The 19447-nt window shown below is 31.4% G+C and overlaps 2 protein-coding genes across 6 annotated transcripts; one reads left to right on the top strand and one right to left on the bottom strand.

The window, feature by feature from the left end:
* Positions 1-4741: 4741 nt before the first annotated feature.
* LOC126840220 (sodium/hydrogen exchanger 9B2-like) lies at positions 4742-18880 on the bottom strand. 5 transcript variants are annotated; one of them, XM_050575829.1, is made up of 9 exons: positions 18782-18880; positions 12580-12696; positions 8600-9026; positions 8094-8279; positions 6392-6567; positions 6039-6205; positions 5361-5726; positions 5182-5283; positions 4742-5045 (listed from the first exon to the last, which is right to left on the bottom strand). In XM_050575829.1, the coding sequence occupies exons 2-9, from the start codon at positions 12668-12670 to the stop codon at positions 4872-4874; spliced, it is 1689 nt and encodes a 562-aa protein (XP_050431786.1). In that variant the 5' UTR covers positions 12671-12696; positions 18782-18880; the 3' UTR covers positions 4742-4871. The 5 variants fall into 5 exon arrangements, with proteins under 5 accessions (XP_050431786.1, XP_050431785.1, XP_050431789.1 ...); XM_050575828.1 differs by lacking the exon at positions 18782-18880 and having other exon boundaries at positions 12580-12764; XM_050575832.1 differs by lacking the exons at positions 12580-12696; positions 18782-18880 and adding an exon at positions 11897-12055.
* Positions 11999-17630, top strand: LOC126840229 (uncharacterized). Its single transcript, XM_050575843.1, has 7 exons — positions 11999-12198; positions 14762-15512; positions 15630-15687; positions 16440-16539; positions 16629-16748; positions 16892-17050; positions 17538-17630. Exons 2-7 carry the CDS (start codon positions 14828-14830, stop codon positions 17592-17594), a joined length of 1179 nt encoding a protein of 392 aa, XP_050431800.1. The 5' UTR covers positions 11999-12198; positions 14762-14827; the 3' UTR covers positions 17595-17630.
* Positions 18881-19447: the final 567 nt, after the last annotated feature.

Here is a 19447-nt window from a genome sequence, read left to right as displayed (position 1 = left end):
AAAGAAAAAAATATTTATATTCTTCTGGAGTCACTGGCCACACGGCCTCTGCTGATGTTTAATAGTTATGGGGATCTGTTTGTAAATTAATATATATTACCCCCGAAGAGGCGGTGCGGGTCGAAAACGGTATAAACACAGTGACCGACCGCGTGCCGGCGCCGATAAATCTTCCGGACGCTTCCTAAGCGCAGCGTTTTATACAATAATAATAAACCTCCTACGGTATATTATATTATTATATGTGACTTATTTTTTTTCTTTTCGCTCTATCTTTATTTTTCGGCAAAGCTCTTCGCCGCGTCGCTTATGTCTCGTTTGCCGGAATCTACCAAAAAAGACACTTCGAAATACATCAAACACCATTACAATATACGGTTAGCAGCTAGCAGAACTGTAACGCATATTACCCGCCCTTTTTCGTCTTAACCTCTCTTTGTGATACAGTAATAATGACATTACTCATGTATATGTTTTTCGGCAAACCTTTCGAAGAAACTTTATTTTTTACTAAATAACACGATACAAACGCAAAATTCCTACCGGTCCATTTGTTATTTGCTTACTGTGATTTTTGTATTTGATATACACTTTAACGTGTCCAACGATTTTTTTTTCTTCCAAAATAAAATAAAAGTATACATTTTTTTCTAGCAAATCTTATTTTATTGAATCGGATAATTATTTTACATAAAAAAAAAAAAAAAATAATAATAAATTATTATATAATGTATTTTACATACATTATATACTTATGAAATAATATAGGCTAATTTAGATACCTTAAAAGTTTAGATGATTTTTTTTTCTATTGACTTGATCTAGTATTCAGAAACCCTTGCGAAGATACACGAATTATTTGTGTTTTTATGAGAACATTTCCTAGAGGACGGATATTTTAACAATATATTGTTCGATTACACACTTGATGTGGGTACATCAGTGTCATTAGACGTATTGGCTAGTGTGATTTCCGAATTCAGATGTGCAAAGCTCTAGAGGAAAGATTTTCATTTGAGAATGGTTCGTTGTCGGTTCGACGATGGTCTTCGGGCGTTTTACATTGAAGAGCAGCGGCTACGACCCTTGGGGTCAGACTTCTAGACGGAATCGTCTGCGCTAGACATCTAAAAACATAAGAAAACAATAATTGAAATCTGGGAATGATATATATATATATATATATATATGTACGAGAGTTCGGTCGATCCGTGTCGAACGAATACATATTATTGTTAGACCTTTTTCTTGGTATAAGATCAACAAATTAATTTTTAGCTTCGATGCAAAGCTATTGGTTTTACTCTGATTTGTGTTTTTTTTTTATCTGTATACACTGTAACTTTTTTAATACTGGACCAATTCCTTCGAGTAGTAACTCTATAAATCACAAAATTTGGGGGGGGGGGTTAAAGTTGAAAAAGTTTACTTCTTCACGGTCGAAATTTGAAAAAACAAATAAGAAATATTTATTTGGTATGCCCGCACACGTCAGTTGTATCAAATTTAAATTAAACCCATTTCCCACCCCTCTAGAAGATGTTCAAGTTTTTTAGTTTTTTTAGTTTTTTAGCCGTAATTTTAAGACCTTCAAGTTTAAAATTTGTCATTAGTTAGAACTCATATGTATCCATAACATATTAAACAGAAATTAAATTCGGCACTACAGTTTTTTTTAATTGCCGGAAAACTGTGTTTTCGCAGATTGCGTATATTTAACAAAAACTCCTGAAATCTTTAAAAAAAAATTAAAAAACGAACAGACGCTAATAACTGTCGGTTGGTAACATCGACCCGTGTTAGGTTAGGTTTGGTCCCAACGGTCGGTATCATAATATTGTGTTTACTAGTAGGGAGGTTGTAAACGAGTTTGTTCGGATGACCATTGAGTTTAGAGTGGAACCTTGCATAGTAGATTATGGCAGTTTAGTGAACTGTTTTGGCGTTTAAGTCTGAACAATTACTTCGACTAATGCAAACGCGACTATTTATGTACTATAACAATAAAAATAATAATAATCCAACTTATTAAAAGACTACAGCTTTTTTAAATTATATTATAAACTTCAATAAGTCCAATCGAATTCTATTTTTCTAAAAAACAAAAAATAGATAAAAAAGTCGTTAGAAAAGTCAAAAAAGTCCTTTTTTAATTAATTAATTATTCATTAACTGGTTTAAATATAAAAGAAATGGCGATGGTAGAACACAGACAATGTTGTTGTACATATTATGTGAAAATTTGGTTTCTTAGTTTTGATTACAGCCTTCGTAAAATTTATCCGCGCAAGGCGGGATTTTTGAAGAAAATAACGGGTGTGTGGCGCTCTCTTAAGACCTCAGAGTAATATTTAAAAAGTGAAAGAGGCGAATCGTTATACAAATATCCATAAACACTTGAGGGTAGTATTGTATAAGGCTGGGCCATTAAAAGAGCTAAATAGAAATAATGGTATTAGATTTTTAAACTAAAAATCTAACTTGACGTTAAACAAATTAATTTAGTACTTATGTAAATTGCAGTTCAGTTACATGTTAACAAACTTTTTTTTTATAAATATATGAATTACCTACAAACAGAGACTACACAATTTATGAGGAAATAGGATGCTTTTAAATGTAAGGTTTTTATACACTTTCTAAAATTCCTACAATATACACTAATTTGTAGTGTATATTGTAATAACACTATATTTGAAGGATATTATTAAATAATTATACAACACATTGTTTTTGCTTTTAACTTCAAATTATTTATTTCACTAAATTTAATTGCAAATTTATAATATAATGTTACCTCGGATGCCATTTGAAATTGCAAGTCAAATTCATATTTTAAATATCAACATTGAACCTAGAAAATATAACACGTCAATTTAATAATAAATTTAACATGGAACTTTTTTTTTATACTATATAAAGTACATATTATATATATTTATTATATTATATATTGTACCGTTGCGCGTGCAGCACGATTTACCCGTAGGAATTCAACGTTCAGATCGAGGGGGATGCAATCTCTAACCCCATCGTCGCTTCGAGTAGCGCCCGAGGTCCGTGGTCGTTGCCGCGCGTTTCCCTTTGGGACGTTGGCGTAAGGAACGTAGGGCAAGGTGCACACACACACACATACACACGATTTAGCGTCTTAGAAACAGTCGCCGGGTCCGCTTGCACTAGGTCAAAATAGGGAAGGCGACGGTAGACGAGCGCGAGCTTTCTAGTTGATGAAATCGCATTCCGCAGAGCCAAAAACCCGTAACCGATGCCGGCTCGGTTATGTGTAAAAAACAAATTCGAAAAAATATTGTGCGCCCAACTGCATTCACGGTTGCCGGCGGTATTCGTTTCGACGAATTTGTTTTGCTACTTACGCATATCGGGCAGATACGCGTGTCGGAGAATTTGTGTTTTATGGTCTTCTCGCCGTGAGCCCCATCCCCTCTCTCATGCTCCCCCTCCCCCGACCGCAGATCGCCCATGTGAAAACTAAAGAATTCGTAAAAGAAACCCTTCGTCTCGTTCACTGCAAAACGGCCACCGGTTCGTCCGCCGACAGACTGTGGTAGGTTATAAAAAAAAATCCAAACTATATCGCATGTGTGTTGATCAATTAGACCACGAGTTCTTGACATTTTGAGGCCAAGCCACCTTTTATAATGTTGTATGACGGTGTCACGCCCCGCACCACTATACAATTGAAGTATATTTAATACAAGTACTATACATATATCATACATGTATATAAATATATATATATACTGTATTGGATTAATGTAAATAAAACTTCAATGTAATTTTTTTTTAAATATACATACACATGTAATTAATAATACAAAATCAAATATAAGTAATCAGCGTAGTAAAAAAATGTCTAAGTTGGTTATTTAAAAATTTTCACACGTCCCTAAAGGACACTCATGTTGAGAGCCACTGATTAATGCCTTGACAAAAACGGTATTGGGACATTTGACGCCTGAAAATTTTCCCACTAATTTCTTTGTTTACTTCAAAGAATAATTGCAATCTGTACAATTTTATTAAACATTAAGTAAATAACGTTAACATAGGTTTACAATATAACATAAATTACATTTCCAAGGGAGGCTATCCTGTAATAAAACCCTAATACAGGAAATTTCAAATTTTATTTAAATATTGAATTTTAGGAATCTAATAGGTGTATACGCACCACCGTCTTTTTAGGTGACAATGGAGATAGTCAGGAATTGCGTTAGAGCTTAGGTGTGTAACTATACTGGGTTGGAAAATTGGCCTAATTTCAAATGGAATTTTTTATAATCCGTTTTTGCTAAATTGAGCTTACTGTATATTATATATGCTTAATATAAATATTGAACTTTGTATACAAATTATAGTAGTATGAAACCCATCAAGACCTTATATCTCTAAATGTTGTAAGATGTGTTTCCTTGAACGACTAAATTAATTGGGAGTTATTTAGTTATCAATTCTTGGTGTCGTATAAAAATAGAAATTTATCGGCCGATAAAAATAGTAATTTGTCTAATCATTTTAAATACCTTTATAACTTATAAGTACCTCTTTATAAAACAATAAATCAATTATTCTGTTTAAAGATGTAGATTAAATTTGTTTGATCAGCTGTAACCCTTTATACAAATACTGTAAGGTTGTGTTATTACACAACCTTAGCTAAAGAACTAATATTACTCAGTCAATGTGCGTTGAGTGTTTTTAGATAATGTTTATTATCAAAACTAATTATTTGTAAACTGTATGGTTCCATAAAAAATGTATGTTTTTTATTCTACAATTAAATAAACATAAAAGTGCATATTATACAAAGAAAAGTCAAACGAATAACGTGTACAGTTTTGTCTGTTTTAAGTAGTCTTCTTCAGTAATTTTGGCCCCAACCACTGTATTCCAATCGCACCTATTGGTGCTGTCACCAATATGGAAATTACTGCTACAGTCAATAGCTGAGTGGCAGATTCCACATCTTCGTCTGTGCCTTTTGTTCTTGCCCTGTCCAGAGCTACTGGAGCCAATGCAGCCTAAGGAAATGCCTTCGATTAGTTAGATGCATAATAGAACATACATTTTATTTAGAATCTTAGTTTAATAATAATTATGATTCTCATAAACCTTATTACTTAATAATTTCAAGTATTTTAACAATATAACAGATACCTGTACGGTGGCTTTTGGCAGCCACGCTATGTTAATGAAAAGCATTTCTTTCCAGTCGAATCCGGTGCCCGATATACAGCAAGACGTAACGATCAACCTGATCTGTATAAAAAAAACCAACAACCGTTTTGCTAAGTATTTTATAGTAGTCAAAATTTCAACGGACTGTAGCTACTTACGATTAGTCCTCCCGCCAACACTATCAAACCGACCAAGAGTATGTCGCTGCCTTGGAGGAGCTCAAATTTGATTTCGGTTCCTATGGACGCGAACAATATCGGTTGTAGAGCAAACCAAAACTTGTCAAACATTCCTTCAACCGTATTTTTCTGCTTGGAAAGCGGTTCAATTTCGAAAACTGGCACGCCAATATGCTCGAGGCGCTTTTTTAATCTCCATTTCCAACCAGTGTTTGCAACAAATGCCGATATGATGCAAGCCAGTGGTCCAGCGCCCGGATATCCATACAGCTGACTTCCCGTGACCGCCAAAAATCCACCAGCGCCCAGAAGGAAACATCTTTTGGTCATCGTTGCCTGTTCTAGCTTATGGGTAAAATGTTGTATAAGTACACGACGGACGGTCACATTTATTAGACATTTTAAAATGAATGACCCAATGAGCAAAGTATAAAATCAGTATTTCAAAAGCATCGTTTTTTTTATCATAAACAGTTTAAAATAATTAATCATTAACCATTAATTAAATATATTACAAATAGACAACGCTAACGTAACCATCAGAATTATTATTAGTATTATTTTACCTGTATTTCTAGATTTCATTGTGATAAAACTATTATGAAATCAAAAAAATATAAATACTATAAAAATAAAAGTATAATAATATTATAATACTTGATCTGCAGTTTGGTCTTTGTGGTCTTCGTCGTCTCCGTGGTTGCTGTATTTATTAGCCCATGGCGAAGGTGGCATGTATATCATTATCAAACCCCACACCATTCCTAATGCCACACCGATGCATACGTCCACTGGACCTTGGATAATCTTACTTACCAAATTACCTGTGGCATAATAGATCCAATGTCTGATATCAGACTTACAAAAAAAACATTAAAACAATTTTCGAATGTAAATTTTTAATATTGTAGAAGAAAAATGTTTGTTAAATTATTGTTATTGGCGGGCGGTCAATATACTGGCAGACGTTATAAATGAATAAATATCAAACTAAGCACTCGATTACTTACCTTCAGAGAATACCAAACCGAGTAATACGCCAAAGGCGCTAATAGACAATATATCGTCGAGACTAGACGCTGCTATCACCAGAGTACCTACTCCGTTTGACTCGCCATAGCCTCTGTTTTTTAACCATAGAAGACGTGGTACCAACACAGCGGGACTGACGGCCGACAAGACAAATCTAAATTAAAAAGGACAACAAATCATAATCATTTACCTGTTTTGACCGCATAAATCTACTTAGGCGGTTAGGAAAAAATTGAAATTGTGAGTAAAGTAAATATTTGTATAAAATGAGTAAGGCGCAAGTAAATCATTCTAAATATTATAAAATAATTTCGAACCATAAGCAACTCTGGTATTATGATAACACAATAGTTCACGTGAATCGATATGTAACCTCGCTTGAATAGAATTTAAATAAAATTTACCCTAAAAGGCCATTTTGACTGTTTGCTCCAGTTTGTAGTTAAAACTATATATATAATGGAATAATTAATAACACAGACAATGATGACAGTATCACGTATTTATATCTATTTGGTTTTTATAGTCGAGTTTAATGCCATCAGCCATGTCAGTTAGATTCTATAATTTTGAGATGCACACATTGACAACATTATCAATACAGCTGTTGTGTACATATATTTTTAATATCATACTTCAATCTCCATACCAAGTATAGTAGTAGTAAGCCATGAGCTTTTACTGTGTTTGTTTCCGGCTTCAAAATTTCAATCGCAATACTACTGTACACAAATAATTGATTTTTAATTTAAGAAATATTATTATATGTGTAATAAACACTTTTCTTAGATATACTATACACTATGCATTGTTGTGTTATCTCGTATTAGTTGTGTTTGAGTGTTAAGTTATGTAAAGCGAAATTATAACACATCAGTATAATGATTTATTTGGCGGGCCATCATGGAAATTCCCATATTTATTTTATTTTAATTTCCAAAATATTTGAGAATATTTTAAAATCGCGTTTTGGTAGGAGATTAAATGTTTCAAAGTTTTACTTTTGATAATATTTTCTTTAAATAAATTAACATGTTTGCGGTAAAGGGTTACACTTATAGTTATACAACATTATTTCATAAAAAGATACTTAATATATTTTTAAATTGTAGACATCAATATTTTTGTTTTTATAAGAGATAAAGACTTTAAAAAGATTGTAAGTATATTTTTATTATTTTTAGACTTGTGTAAATTCTAATATATCGCACACCTTGATCAAAACTGTAACAACTTAAAAGGGGGTATTTTTAGTTATTTGTATATTCGGATTCTACAAACGAAGTTGCATGAACCAACAAAACAAATTAAACTTTATCTTGATTACTCTCCAAAAGATGACGCTGTAGGTACCTTTTGTAAAAATGACTAATCCCATAATTCTTACTATCAAAATTCAAAACCGTTTAAAACTTTAGTTTCTGCCCGGACATCAAGCGGAGTGCACGTGCGTTGATTGTACAAAACTGTTTTATTAAATTAAACAGTTAAAGTAATTAAACTTGAAAATTAGTTTTTTTGGAATTCCTGAAATAAGGTGTTTTTTGAGTTGCTACAGTATTGTTCTAACTTCTAGGTGTGCGATATGTACCAAATGTACACTAGAACGTCTTATGTATTTGAACCGGCTTATAATACATATTATTATATGATATTATAGTGTTTCATACAGAAACTTACCCGAGTGTTAATGCCCATTCCCATGTTAAGTTGGTTAGAGTGTAATGAGCTATTACGGCGGCCGCCAATGCTTCGGCCACGCATGGAAATATCGCTAGTTTGATAACAGATCCGCTAAGTCGACGCAACTGTCCAGGGTCGAGACCAAGACCGCCTTTGATTAGGATAACCGACAACGCCGCTTCTCTGTGTGTTAATATTACATAAGTGACCCATTGTTAATATTATTATTGTCATTACACCATCACAGTATAAAGATTTCTCAAAATGCAATTATTTAGCCACCTAACTAAAGTCCACAGATATAACTTATATTTTGAAAACAATACAACTGTTTAAAATATAGTATAAGGATATCATAAACGTCACGTTACCTAATAAATATGTGCATTTTGATTTTTTTTTTTTTTTAATTTAACAACGATCATATTTAAAAAATTAATTTTGAAAAGTTCATACTATACCAATAAGTCGTTATTCAACGTTAGTCTTATAACTTTGTGTACCTCATGATCGCCACCAGATGAATGCACCAACTGGCTTTGAGAACATATAGGCCGCAGTTCTGTAGCGCTATTCCGGCCACCAGCATTCCCAAGAGCGGCGGTAGACCTGCGACCTCTTCGACTAGCCAACCGGCAGCCGCGCCTGCCACATACAGCAAGTACAACGAAGTAACGCTTCCGCCGGGAAAGGCCGTCAAGTATGGCGACAAGTTCACGTAGAGTAAGTACCATACGATAACCACAGAAAACAATACGGTAAAACAGCTAGATAGGGCTGCCGACATTCGATGGTCGCACAGTTCATCCGAAGCTATGGCCTCGTTGCTAGTGAACTGAATCCGGTGCCTTTCGCCGTTTTCCATTTCGGATAGACTGCTTTTACCTTCACGGTCGCCGTCCTTGTCCTTTTCGACCAGTGAAGGAACAGCTGTAAACAATATCCGCCGTTTTAAATCTGTACCTCAGTGGCGATACGGAAAACAAATTTGAGATCAATAATGAGACAATTCCCGAAAGAATGAGATGTAGGTTTTCACCACGATGCCGTTGACTTGTAGGTGCTTAGAAAGTCAAAAACAATAGTCAACACAAAGAGATTAAACAAACGAAGGAACCGAGTATCCAATTTCATTTTTGAAAGCCATTATGATTTCACAAACAACCAACAATTTCTTCAGATGGGCGATTTTGAAACCAACCAATATTTTCTCAATATAGTTTGAGATAATTATAATCTTTATTTTATATTCACTAATAGTTTTACATACCATGCAATACAGTGTTCCCAATTAAAAAAAAGTTATTTAAAATTAAATTCATATTTGATATCGTGAAATGTACATCTTAATAGTAATAATGCAATCAATTAAAATGATAGTGGTCAATACCTCTTTGTTTTTATTACTTAACCACGATATTTTTATGTTTATCATGAACTTTATAATTAACAGCTACTGGAGTGTACAAGATTAACTGTGGATATTTTAGATAAGAATTGTTTCTCAGTTATATATTATAATATACATATTTTTTTTATAATTTGTGATTTTATCTTGATTCGTAATGCAACTATTTTGTCTATATCACCAGAGGAAAATAAATATATGCAAAGAACATTTGTAACGAGAACTTTGATAAAAAAAAAAAATGTACACGATTGTGACTTATCAGTTTCTATTGCCAATAAGAACAATATTGTAGTTATGGTCGATTATTATAGATAATAAACGGTGAAATATATAATCGTGTTTTACTCACCGTGTGTATAATATAATATTATTCAGGCATAAGTAGTTTTCCAGAGACGTACAGGCTCACCAAAGTCCTTACTCAATGTGAAGTGTGGAATATTATGATATATAGATGGATCAGTAGATGTCACATGTTGTACACTTACGTATAGCTACAACTGTTAATAGTAAAACCGCACACGATTAAAAGGTAAAACAAAAATCGAACGACTGATAATTTCGGTAAAGGTAATAAATATTACTACAGTTTAAAGTGTTTTCGGCGACTGTCAAAAGTGGTCTCGCACTGCCTACCGAGTGCGGGACGATTACTTATACTATTATGCTTATTGTATTGTCTGTATACAGGATGTTTCAGAAAGAAAATTGAACACAGCAAGTTAGGTTAAAGTTTTCTTTATAAAAAAAAAAAATTGTATAGATTAGCTTGGAGAATTCACTATGGGCCGTCAAGTTGAAATTACAGAAATTCGTGTTTATTTTAAAATGTACACTCATTTTTTGAGGGTAATTATTGTGTTTAATAAGTGGTCGAAGAAGGAACCAATGACAATAATTATAATTTTATAGAGGTACTAAGATTGATCTGAAAAATTCAATTCGGAATCGTCGAATAATAACTAATAAATTACATTGCTTATTATTTTAAACTTGGAAGACACGTACGCCGTGTTTAACAAGTAAAACTTCTACTGTATGATTTCTGTTTAAAATGTTGAATGTCAGTATTTCTATTGTTCTAAAACGCTCTGTATACTACGTGTACGGTGTATGTACTGATATGATGTGCTTTATCTTCGTAGCGTTATCATGTGTGTAGAATAAAATAATAATGGTATGAAAAAAGGCCGTTCACCTACGACACAAACGGTATAGGTGAATCGGGCAAGGTCGAGAAACCGGTAGCCATTTACAAGTTACAACACATAATAACTACAATAACAATAAAATGATAAACTAATATCGATTTCCTACAATTCGCATCTTGTACCTGTTATCGCCCGTTGAATATATACACACGCCAACAACAAATGATCGTGTATTGTATTTTTGGCCGAATCGAAAGCAGCAATAGCAATAATTGTTGTAACACTCGTGTAAGTGGAGGGAATGTTAAGTAGTTTGACCTCGACGCGGTATAATTAGTATAAACAACTAGAATGATTAAAATATAGGCGTAATACGGACTACATACCCGACAAAAAGCTAAATAGCATAATAGAGCAAACAAAAATTTTGAATTACTAATAACTGTTGATGATTCAATCTATTGTGATTGTAAATGTACTTACTTTCTGGGTTTTTTTTATTCAACGAAAACTTAATAATCAGCTGTTAGCAGTTACGTAGTATAATAATATGTCTAGTGATGTTAGTGACAAAAACCTATAATCTATATACCTAGGGAACTGAACTCATTTTCCTGTAAAACTTGCAATAAAAGTTCGGCTTATAAAAAGTAAATACCTTAGGAACAAAACCAAAACCTGAAAGTAAGGGCTAAAAAACATGGTGCTTGATTATTCTTATAGAGTACCTATGACCCTATATTTTATATTATTCATAGAAAACAACTTTAAAGCTCATTGATTTACAAAAAGGGTTACTGGACATTTTAAATCAAAAGGTAAATATAATTATAGGATTTTAAAACTATAAAAAATGTAATTACAACAAGTTTCTATACAACAAACACTCCATCGCGGTCTATGATGAATTTTATCAATACACACTATATAAAAAAAAAATTACACAGTTCAAAATATGTTGAATGCTGTAACGTACCTACTGTCTGGTTAAGTGCAGTGGTCGTCGATAAGGCTAAGGACGTGGATCTCTGGCACGGGAAACGGTTGGCTAAGCCGTGTGCTACACGTAATAACCTTAACGTCCCTTTTAAAACTTAATATATCGCCCGAAGGGCTTAAACGGGCGGTCACGCTTATAAGGTAGTCGACTCTCAAGTGCAAGCTACAAGGTGTTAATTAAAGTTACTAAATAAAATAAAGTTATAGTACATGCATAAAATAAATATATAAATATTTACACTCTGACCTGACTCCGGATGATTGTGGTACGTCAGGGCAGAGCGGAGTTGAGGTGCACACACAGATGATGGCGTACGGCAGTAGGCGGGTGCGCGAATTAGAACACAAGATCGTTGCGAAATATGTTAGCACCGATGGTAGTTATCAATTGGTGTAACATTGGGATGACGCGCTAGCCGTCATCTCTGTGTGTCAACACTGCTCCCCCCCTTAAACGGGTTAATTAGTGTCTGTGTACATGTGGTCTGGAGTCAACAGGAACGGTTAGATAATGTAACCGTTACAATGCTAAAAAAATAAGGTAACCCTTTAAATATTAACTTGTATTGCATAGTTTATTTTTTGTCTATTTAGAAATCTTGAAATAAGATATTAATGACACAAATAGGTCACATAAAATATAAGATTAGGTAATGATTGACGTATTATATCTCGATAAAAAGCTAGACTTAAATTTTGAGAAAATAATTCATCTTAATAAAAATATTATTATATTATTCATAACTTGTTTTTAAAATGTTGAAAGACTAAAGAGTTGTCATATTATTATTATATTGTAGACTAATTTAACTAATACAATTATTTGAAATGTCTTTGGAGATGATTTTATATTTTTATGGACTACTTATATTATGTCTTATGGCCTATTGGTAGTAATTAGTTTGTTTAGTGATGGCTTTACCGTTATGGCTCATGCTGCCGTAGTCAACAACAGGTGGATCCGTTTGGCGGCTGTTTATGGCAAAATTCTCTGTGTTAGCGGGAAGTGACATCACAACACCTGATATAGCTTATTTAACTAAAAAAAAAAAGAAATGTGATATGTCAAAAAATTATTATAAAAAAAACCATTAAACGGTAATTAAATTGCAACGAAAACGGCATGAAGCTGACGACTAGTGATTTAAAGATACAAACAAACCTATTTTTAATGAATTTTTTTTATCGACACTTGTTTTCATTTTTTTTTTTTTTTTTTAAAGAAAAACAATATAATTTATGTAAAGGTACTATGGAATGCGATTAAAAAAAACCCGGAACAATATCATTGGTAAAATAGGTGCAGTCAGCTAATTGAGATAATACCTACATTAATATTTATCATCATCACTTGGTATTAATCATTAGTAAGCCGATGTATTAAATTATAGTGATTAGGTGTACTTATTTCCGTTGCGGAATTACTGTTATCTTATTGCTTTTGTTATGAATCTTGTTGTTGCTTATGTTATCATAAAAAAACCACTGTTAATAATTTAAGTCCTTACTTTTAAAATAAAAACTAAATATAGCTCAATAGTTTTGAACAAAATAATGTACATAACTTGTTCAATCATAAAAAAACCACTGTTAATAATTTAAGTCCTTACTTTTAAAATAAAAACTAAATATAGCTCAATAGTTTTGAACAAAATAATGTACATAACTTGTTCAAACATTCCATCAACTAATGCTACAATTAAAATATTGATGTAGAGTTCTACTTATGAATGTCTTTAACAAAATTATAATATAATAGTATACATTACTAATTTATTAGAATTTAAATAGACATGAAAGACTTTTCATTACAAGGTTCATTTACAAATACATCTTTCAATATTTATGACTACGGCTTATGACCCAAGTCATTGTAAAGAAAAACATTATTTCTCTATTTTCAGAGTCTTATATAATTTTGTCTACGAATATGTCGGGTAATATCGTTTAGAACGTCAACCAATACCGCTGTGTAGAACCATTGTAAACTAATTAAAGAATGGTATACCAATAGGTACTAGATGAATAAACTACAGAACCTTATGTTATCGATTACCGCCGACCTGATTATTAGTGTTCATTTCGCTATGCAAAATTTAAAAGGCTTATAACTTTTAGCAATTAAAAAGTTTTGTTTCTTCCGTGACATTGCCTAATAGATGGCCACGCATACTATAATTTTAAGGAACATTGTAATTATAGAGTAGGAAATTAATTATTATGTTTAAATTCTTGTATTCTTTCAAACACCATAAGAGGTTTTTAAATAGTTTGACATATTATATTCGTTGAATTCGCGATAGAAATTTCCTCTACACACAATCATAGCTAAACTGAGTCATCGGTTCGAGTGGTTATATTAACTCACTAAGATCTTTTTTTTTTAATGCAAAATATTTATATTATCAATACTACAGAAGGAAGAAAAGGTTTGCTGATACGATGGTGAATATTATTTTAAATTTTACTTATAACTACAGGACTAGGAGGCAGAACATAGGTGTTCGATATATTGTCCTAGTATCTACAGCAAGAGTTTTTTTTCGTTAATAATTTAGAGTAGTTAGATCAGTACACGTTTATAGAAAAAAAAGCACAACTTTTCATAATTTTTGAGTTGCCAAGTTAATATGTGGCCTAAATCCTAATAGCAACAATAAGTCGGGAAGTTAATGGAAAATTGCTGTTATCTTCTCGGCATTAAATAGGAAGTCAATCGATACATCGATGCCGATTATCCATAGTTGGGAAGTATCCGTGAATGGACATTCGACATGTTTAGAATAATCTATTAACTTTAAATTAAATGTCGAAAAGGTAATGGGAACTTCTCATTAGCTTCCCAACTTCCCGATGCTCGAAGGGAGCAAACGAATGTAGGTAAGCTGTTTGAAAGCATGTAAGAGTGTTGCAAATGAATGCTTAAATACCTGCTACTAAGTATACTTGCAAGTACATTTTTATTAATTCATGTCAATCAAGAGCTCATCATTCATGTTCGACTAACCGCGTTGAAGAAAATAAATATGATTTATTAGTTTATACTCTAAAATAAATTAAAAACGAATAGTGTTTATGTAGTTTTGTTATAATTTTTTTTCTAGAATTGGCCATCCCAACAAGAAATAAGTAAGACTAAAGACCAATTATTTTTTACCGAACACAGATTCATGTACATGGTCGGTCTGAATCGGGTGCTGAACCCAGACAAAACCAATAACTTGGTCGTAGGAGGATGCAACATTTACAAAATCATTTATTCGATAGTCCCGATTTCTTATGCAGTGCTGGCGATATTTAGTGCAATCGGTGTCTACTATTGGGCCAGTGACTTTAATACTTGGATAAACTGTGTGTTCTTGTTCGTGATATCCTTCATTCTACTATTGAAAGTCATTAGAATCAATCACACCGCCGACACTATATGGAAATGTTTCGACATTTTGTGTGACGATTTCTTGACTTACTGTGGTCGCCAAAGAAGCGGCGTATTGGACGGTTACAAAAAGAAAATCTCGAGGGTCACAAACTTGTACACGATAGGATGGGTTTGTTTTGTTGTTTGTTGGTATAGCAATCCGGTGTTCATCAAACAATACATTGCCGAAAATCCCAAAGGACAACTATTGGTATACCGAAACAACGTGTTGAATACATTATTCTATCCGATTCAAGTGGACCACTACAACAGATTTTATGCATTATTTTTTATCGCGGAAGCTTTAATTGCGGCGTGGTACTTAGTCATCACTTTCGCATTCTATTCGTTTACAATAGATTTTTGTTGGACGTTTGTAGCAGATTTAAGAACTATCGCTTCAGCGTATGAGTCATTGGGCAACGAGGACGATTGCAGTAAGGAAACAAGTCATGTTATTATTATATATTTTAAAAATGTTGTTGAGAATTTATGTTCTGCGGCTTGTTTTAAAAATTGTGGTAGAGAATGCGAAAGTATGATTTATTTTTCAGCTGAGACGTTAATTAAAAAATTCAAAGCAATTACATATGATCATCAAAAAGTGATGAAGTACGTATACATTTTATAGTATTAATTCGTATAATGATGTAGTTTAATATTTACATCAATTGATTATTATAATTTATAATTATTTCCTTAATTTAAAATAACTATGATAGACACATACCCACGAAAATCGGGTTGATCTTTTAAATTTTTAATATCACTGATATTAATTCTTGTAATCTAACAAATATTTAAAATTTTTACTATCACTATTATTCATTCTTTAATAAATAATAGGTATTTCTATTGTAAAAATATAAGATTATAATAGGGTAGAGACCTTACCTATGACCAGTATACTTGCTATAGAGCTATTGCCACTCGATTATATAAACGTTTTAAAGAGTATAATTCATCATTGGGCTACATACCATTCATACATGTGGTTATAGTTTTATTCAGTTAACCATTCTGTTTAATAAAACAATATTAATTCTTAAATGTTTGAATAAAAAATAATGTGGCCATAGATGGGGAAACTGTATTATTATTATATTTTATATAATTTTTCTTTAATATAGCTTTTGACAACTAGAATATTAAATATAGCTATATCGGGTATGTTACAAAGTATATTATATGGATTAATTTTCAAATATTGTACATAATATTGTAAGTAGAATAAATGTAATAGATGTATAAAGAAAATTCTTAAGGTTGCTATAGGTGGAATCTTTACCCTACTTATCTAATATTTTATAGATTTATATGTATTGGTTATTACATCAAACAATTACTTTATGCATATTTTTCAGTGTCATAAAACAATTATATGATAGTTTAAAGCCAATTATAATTATTGAAATAGGAAGTACGGCGTACACATTTATTTACATGACTATCGAATATATTTCAGTAAGATTCAATATGAATTTCAGTACTTATCCAATGATTATCATAATTATATGTTATAAAATGTATCCTACATTAGTTATTACTTTCAGTTTTATATGGAAGGGCTATCGCTATATAGTATTGCGTCGCTGAAAATCCTCTCTACAATGGTTAGATGTATAATCCATTTGTACATCTTGACTTATCATTTTGGATTAGTTGATCACGAGGTAAACAGCGCTTTCGTACATAACATTTACATAACTGTAATAATGTATCGAATAGAAAACATGTGTAATTACAATAAAATTCACCAATAAAAGCATTTAAATAATAATATGACAATATAACTGGTACTTTGTTCGGTTTACAGATAAATGCACTGAACTTCTCGTTGTACAGTTGCGATTGGACGTCTAAAGATATTAAATTCAAAAAACTATTATTGATGGCAATGCAAATTAATAACGCCAATGATATCAAAATGAAAGTTTCACCGAAGAAAGTCGTAAATTTAGAAATGCTTGGAAGTGTACGAATAATAATATTGCAGTATTTAAAGAAATATCTTTTTAAAGTATTTAAGAACTTCGGTGCTTAGTCAAAAGGTATAAAGTCAAAAAACACAAACTTTTCAGGATGAATTTATAAATGTTCAAGATCTAATGTTTTAAGTACTATTTTGGAAAAACCTGACTTAATTTATTTTGACCATGCACCGCAAAAAAACATTCAAATATAATAACAAATACTTTTTTATAATATTTGTATTATTGTATAAAGTATATAAATTAAAACTTAGCAAAACCATATTACGATCAAAATACTTATAAAGAAGACAAATGTAATTGTAGTTTTTTATAAAAAAAAAACAATAATTTTAGTATTTATTTTTTTGGGTAATTTAAATTTAAAAATTAAAAAAATTGTCGATCATTTTATTAAAAAACGCCCTATTTAGTTAGCCATATTTGTTTGCATTTTTCCCATTTGAAAACAATATATTTGATTTTTTTCAGGTGTTGCAAACATCGTATTCCGTTATTTCAATAATAGCAAAGAACAAAAAACAATGAAAGAAAAATAAAATCTCAATATTTATTACATTTATTTGAACCTATTATAGTTATAACATACGAATATTTTAATGTATATCACGTGTCACTCTTATATATAATTATTTACTAATTAATAATTATTAATATAGTATTATATTATCCTCTGCACAAGTTTTTATCATAAGCTTGCTAGTATAGTATTCACTATAAGTTTAATTTTTGACTTTTCAAAAACCCTTAATATATGCAAGTCCTTGTAATAAAAAAAAACAATTATCCTAAATTATGTGATATTGTGTTATTAATCGCACAACTCATTCGGTTTCCTCCTGAATTTGTAAAATAGTCTATAAAATACAAGTCATATAAATTTTATGATTTTATACCTTAAGTTTATGTACATATTATATTTTATATATGCGTATTTGATTTACATATATAACTTAGGAATATATGATTTATTAGTATAATTATTTTATTTTAAATATTTTTTAGTAAATTAAAAAAAAACAATACAATAGAAATTAAGCAAATATTGCAAATGATGAATCATCTAAATTGGTTACAACAACTTACATTAATGAAGTTAGTTTAACAACATTTTTGTAGTATAAACAAATATAGTATAGTCTGTTGAAAAATTAACGGCGTAATTAAAGGCGTTGGTAGTTTTATTAAAAGCAAGAAGTATGAAGTTTATTTATTATTGGTCACATAAGCCGAAGAATTTATAAAGGTTGAATCTGATATTCGTATCAACAAGAAGTATATCACATATAGTGCCCACAATACAATTATATATAGAAATGTGTTAACCATTTTATGTTGGTATAATTGTATGTGTGTCTCCAGTTAGATCACAACCGACTGGACCGATTATCATGATATTAGTTGCTTTAAAAACCTAAATGTCAATATTAAGAAACAACTTTTAAATTAAAAAAAAAATTAACGTGCTGTCGTTATATTTGTTGTCCAATTTCATTTTTTTTTTTAAATAATAATAATATTAATTATTTATTTAAGTTAAGTATAAGAGTTTATATTAAATAGTACAACAACTGATAAGTAGAAACAACTCATTAATTTGTGTGACATGCGCAGGCGTCACTGTTTAAGGCTTAAGTAATTGTTTTTGTGTAGCAAGTGTTTACGTTTACAGTTAACGAATTATTGTTATTTACAGAATTATGTCGATGACTTACCGCTATTTTGGACGTGACGTCGTTAAAACTCCTTAAAACAATTTAGGTATATATTATGTGTAATTCATTTTATTTCACGAACTAGTCGATTGTACGAGGTTAATCTCTCAATTATATTATAAAAATGAGTCAATTACAGTGTATACTTTGCCTCTGTGACGCAAGTAAATTATAAGCGAGTAAAAATATAAGATATAAATATAATAAATATATTAGATAATGTAAAAAAAATGTAGGTAAGAAAAATAATACAATTATTAGTAAACATGAGTTAGTCAAACATAAACGTTTCGATCAATCACAATCGGTGTACAACCGAAGCTGTTGTAGTCTATAAAAATACAACAATAACAATATCGAGTTCAATAATTGAATTATCCAGTATGCGGTCGGTGCGCCTATATACAGGATGTGCGCATAAAATCTTGTCATATGTATTATTCAGAGTACACGCATAATAGTACACATGCGAGTGAAATTTTTACTGTCCACACGAACCATATCGGCGACGACAAGACGTAAACCTTTCCCCTTGTGAGTGTTGTATGTACATTTTGTGGTTGTGCTGCTGTTACAAGTGATAGCATCGAATGACCTACGCATAAAACTGATATTATATCTACTAACCCGAGTCAATACGACCAGTACCATTTTTCGAAAAACTAT

This window comes from Adelges cooleyi, unplaced genomic scaffold, assembly GCF_023614345.1.
Source record: "Adelges cooleyi isolate 19-005CV unplaced genomic scaffold, UGA_ACOO_1.1 ACOO_flye_CR_arks_rails_tigmint_CR_PRNA_376, whole genome shotgun sequence".
Taxonomy (NCBI): domain Eukaryota; kingdom Metazoa; phylum Arthropoda; class Insecta; order Hemiptera; family Adelgidae; genus Adelges; species Adelges cooleyi.
Note: the sequence above shows the minus strand (reverse complement) of the source record. Positions and strands in the feature narration are given on the sequence as shown.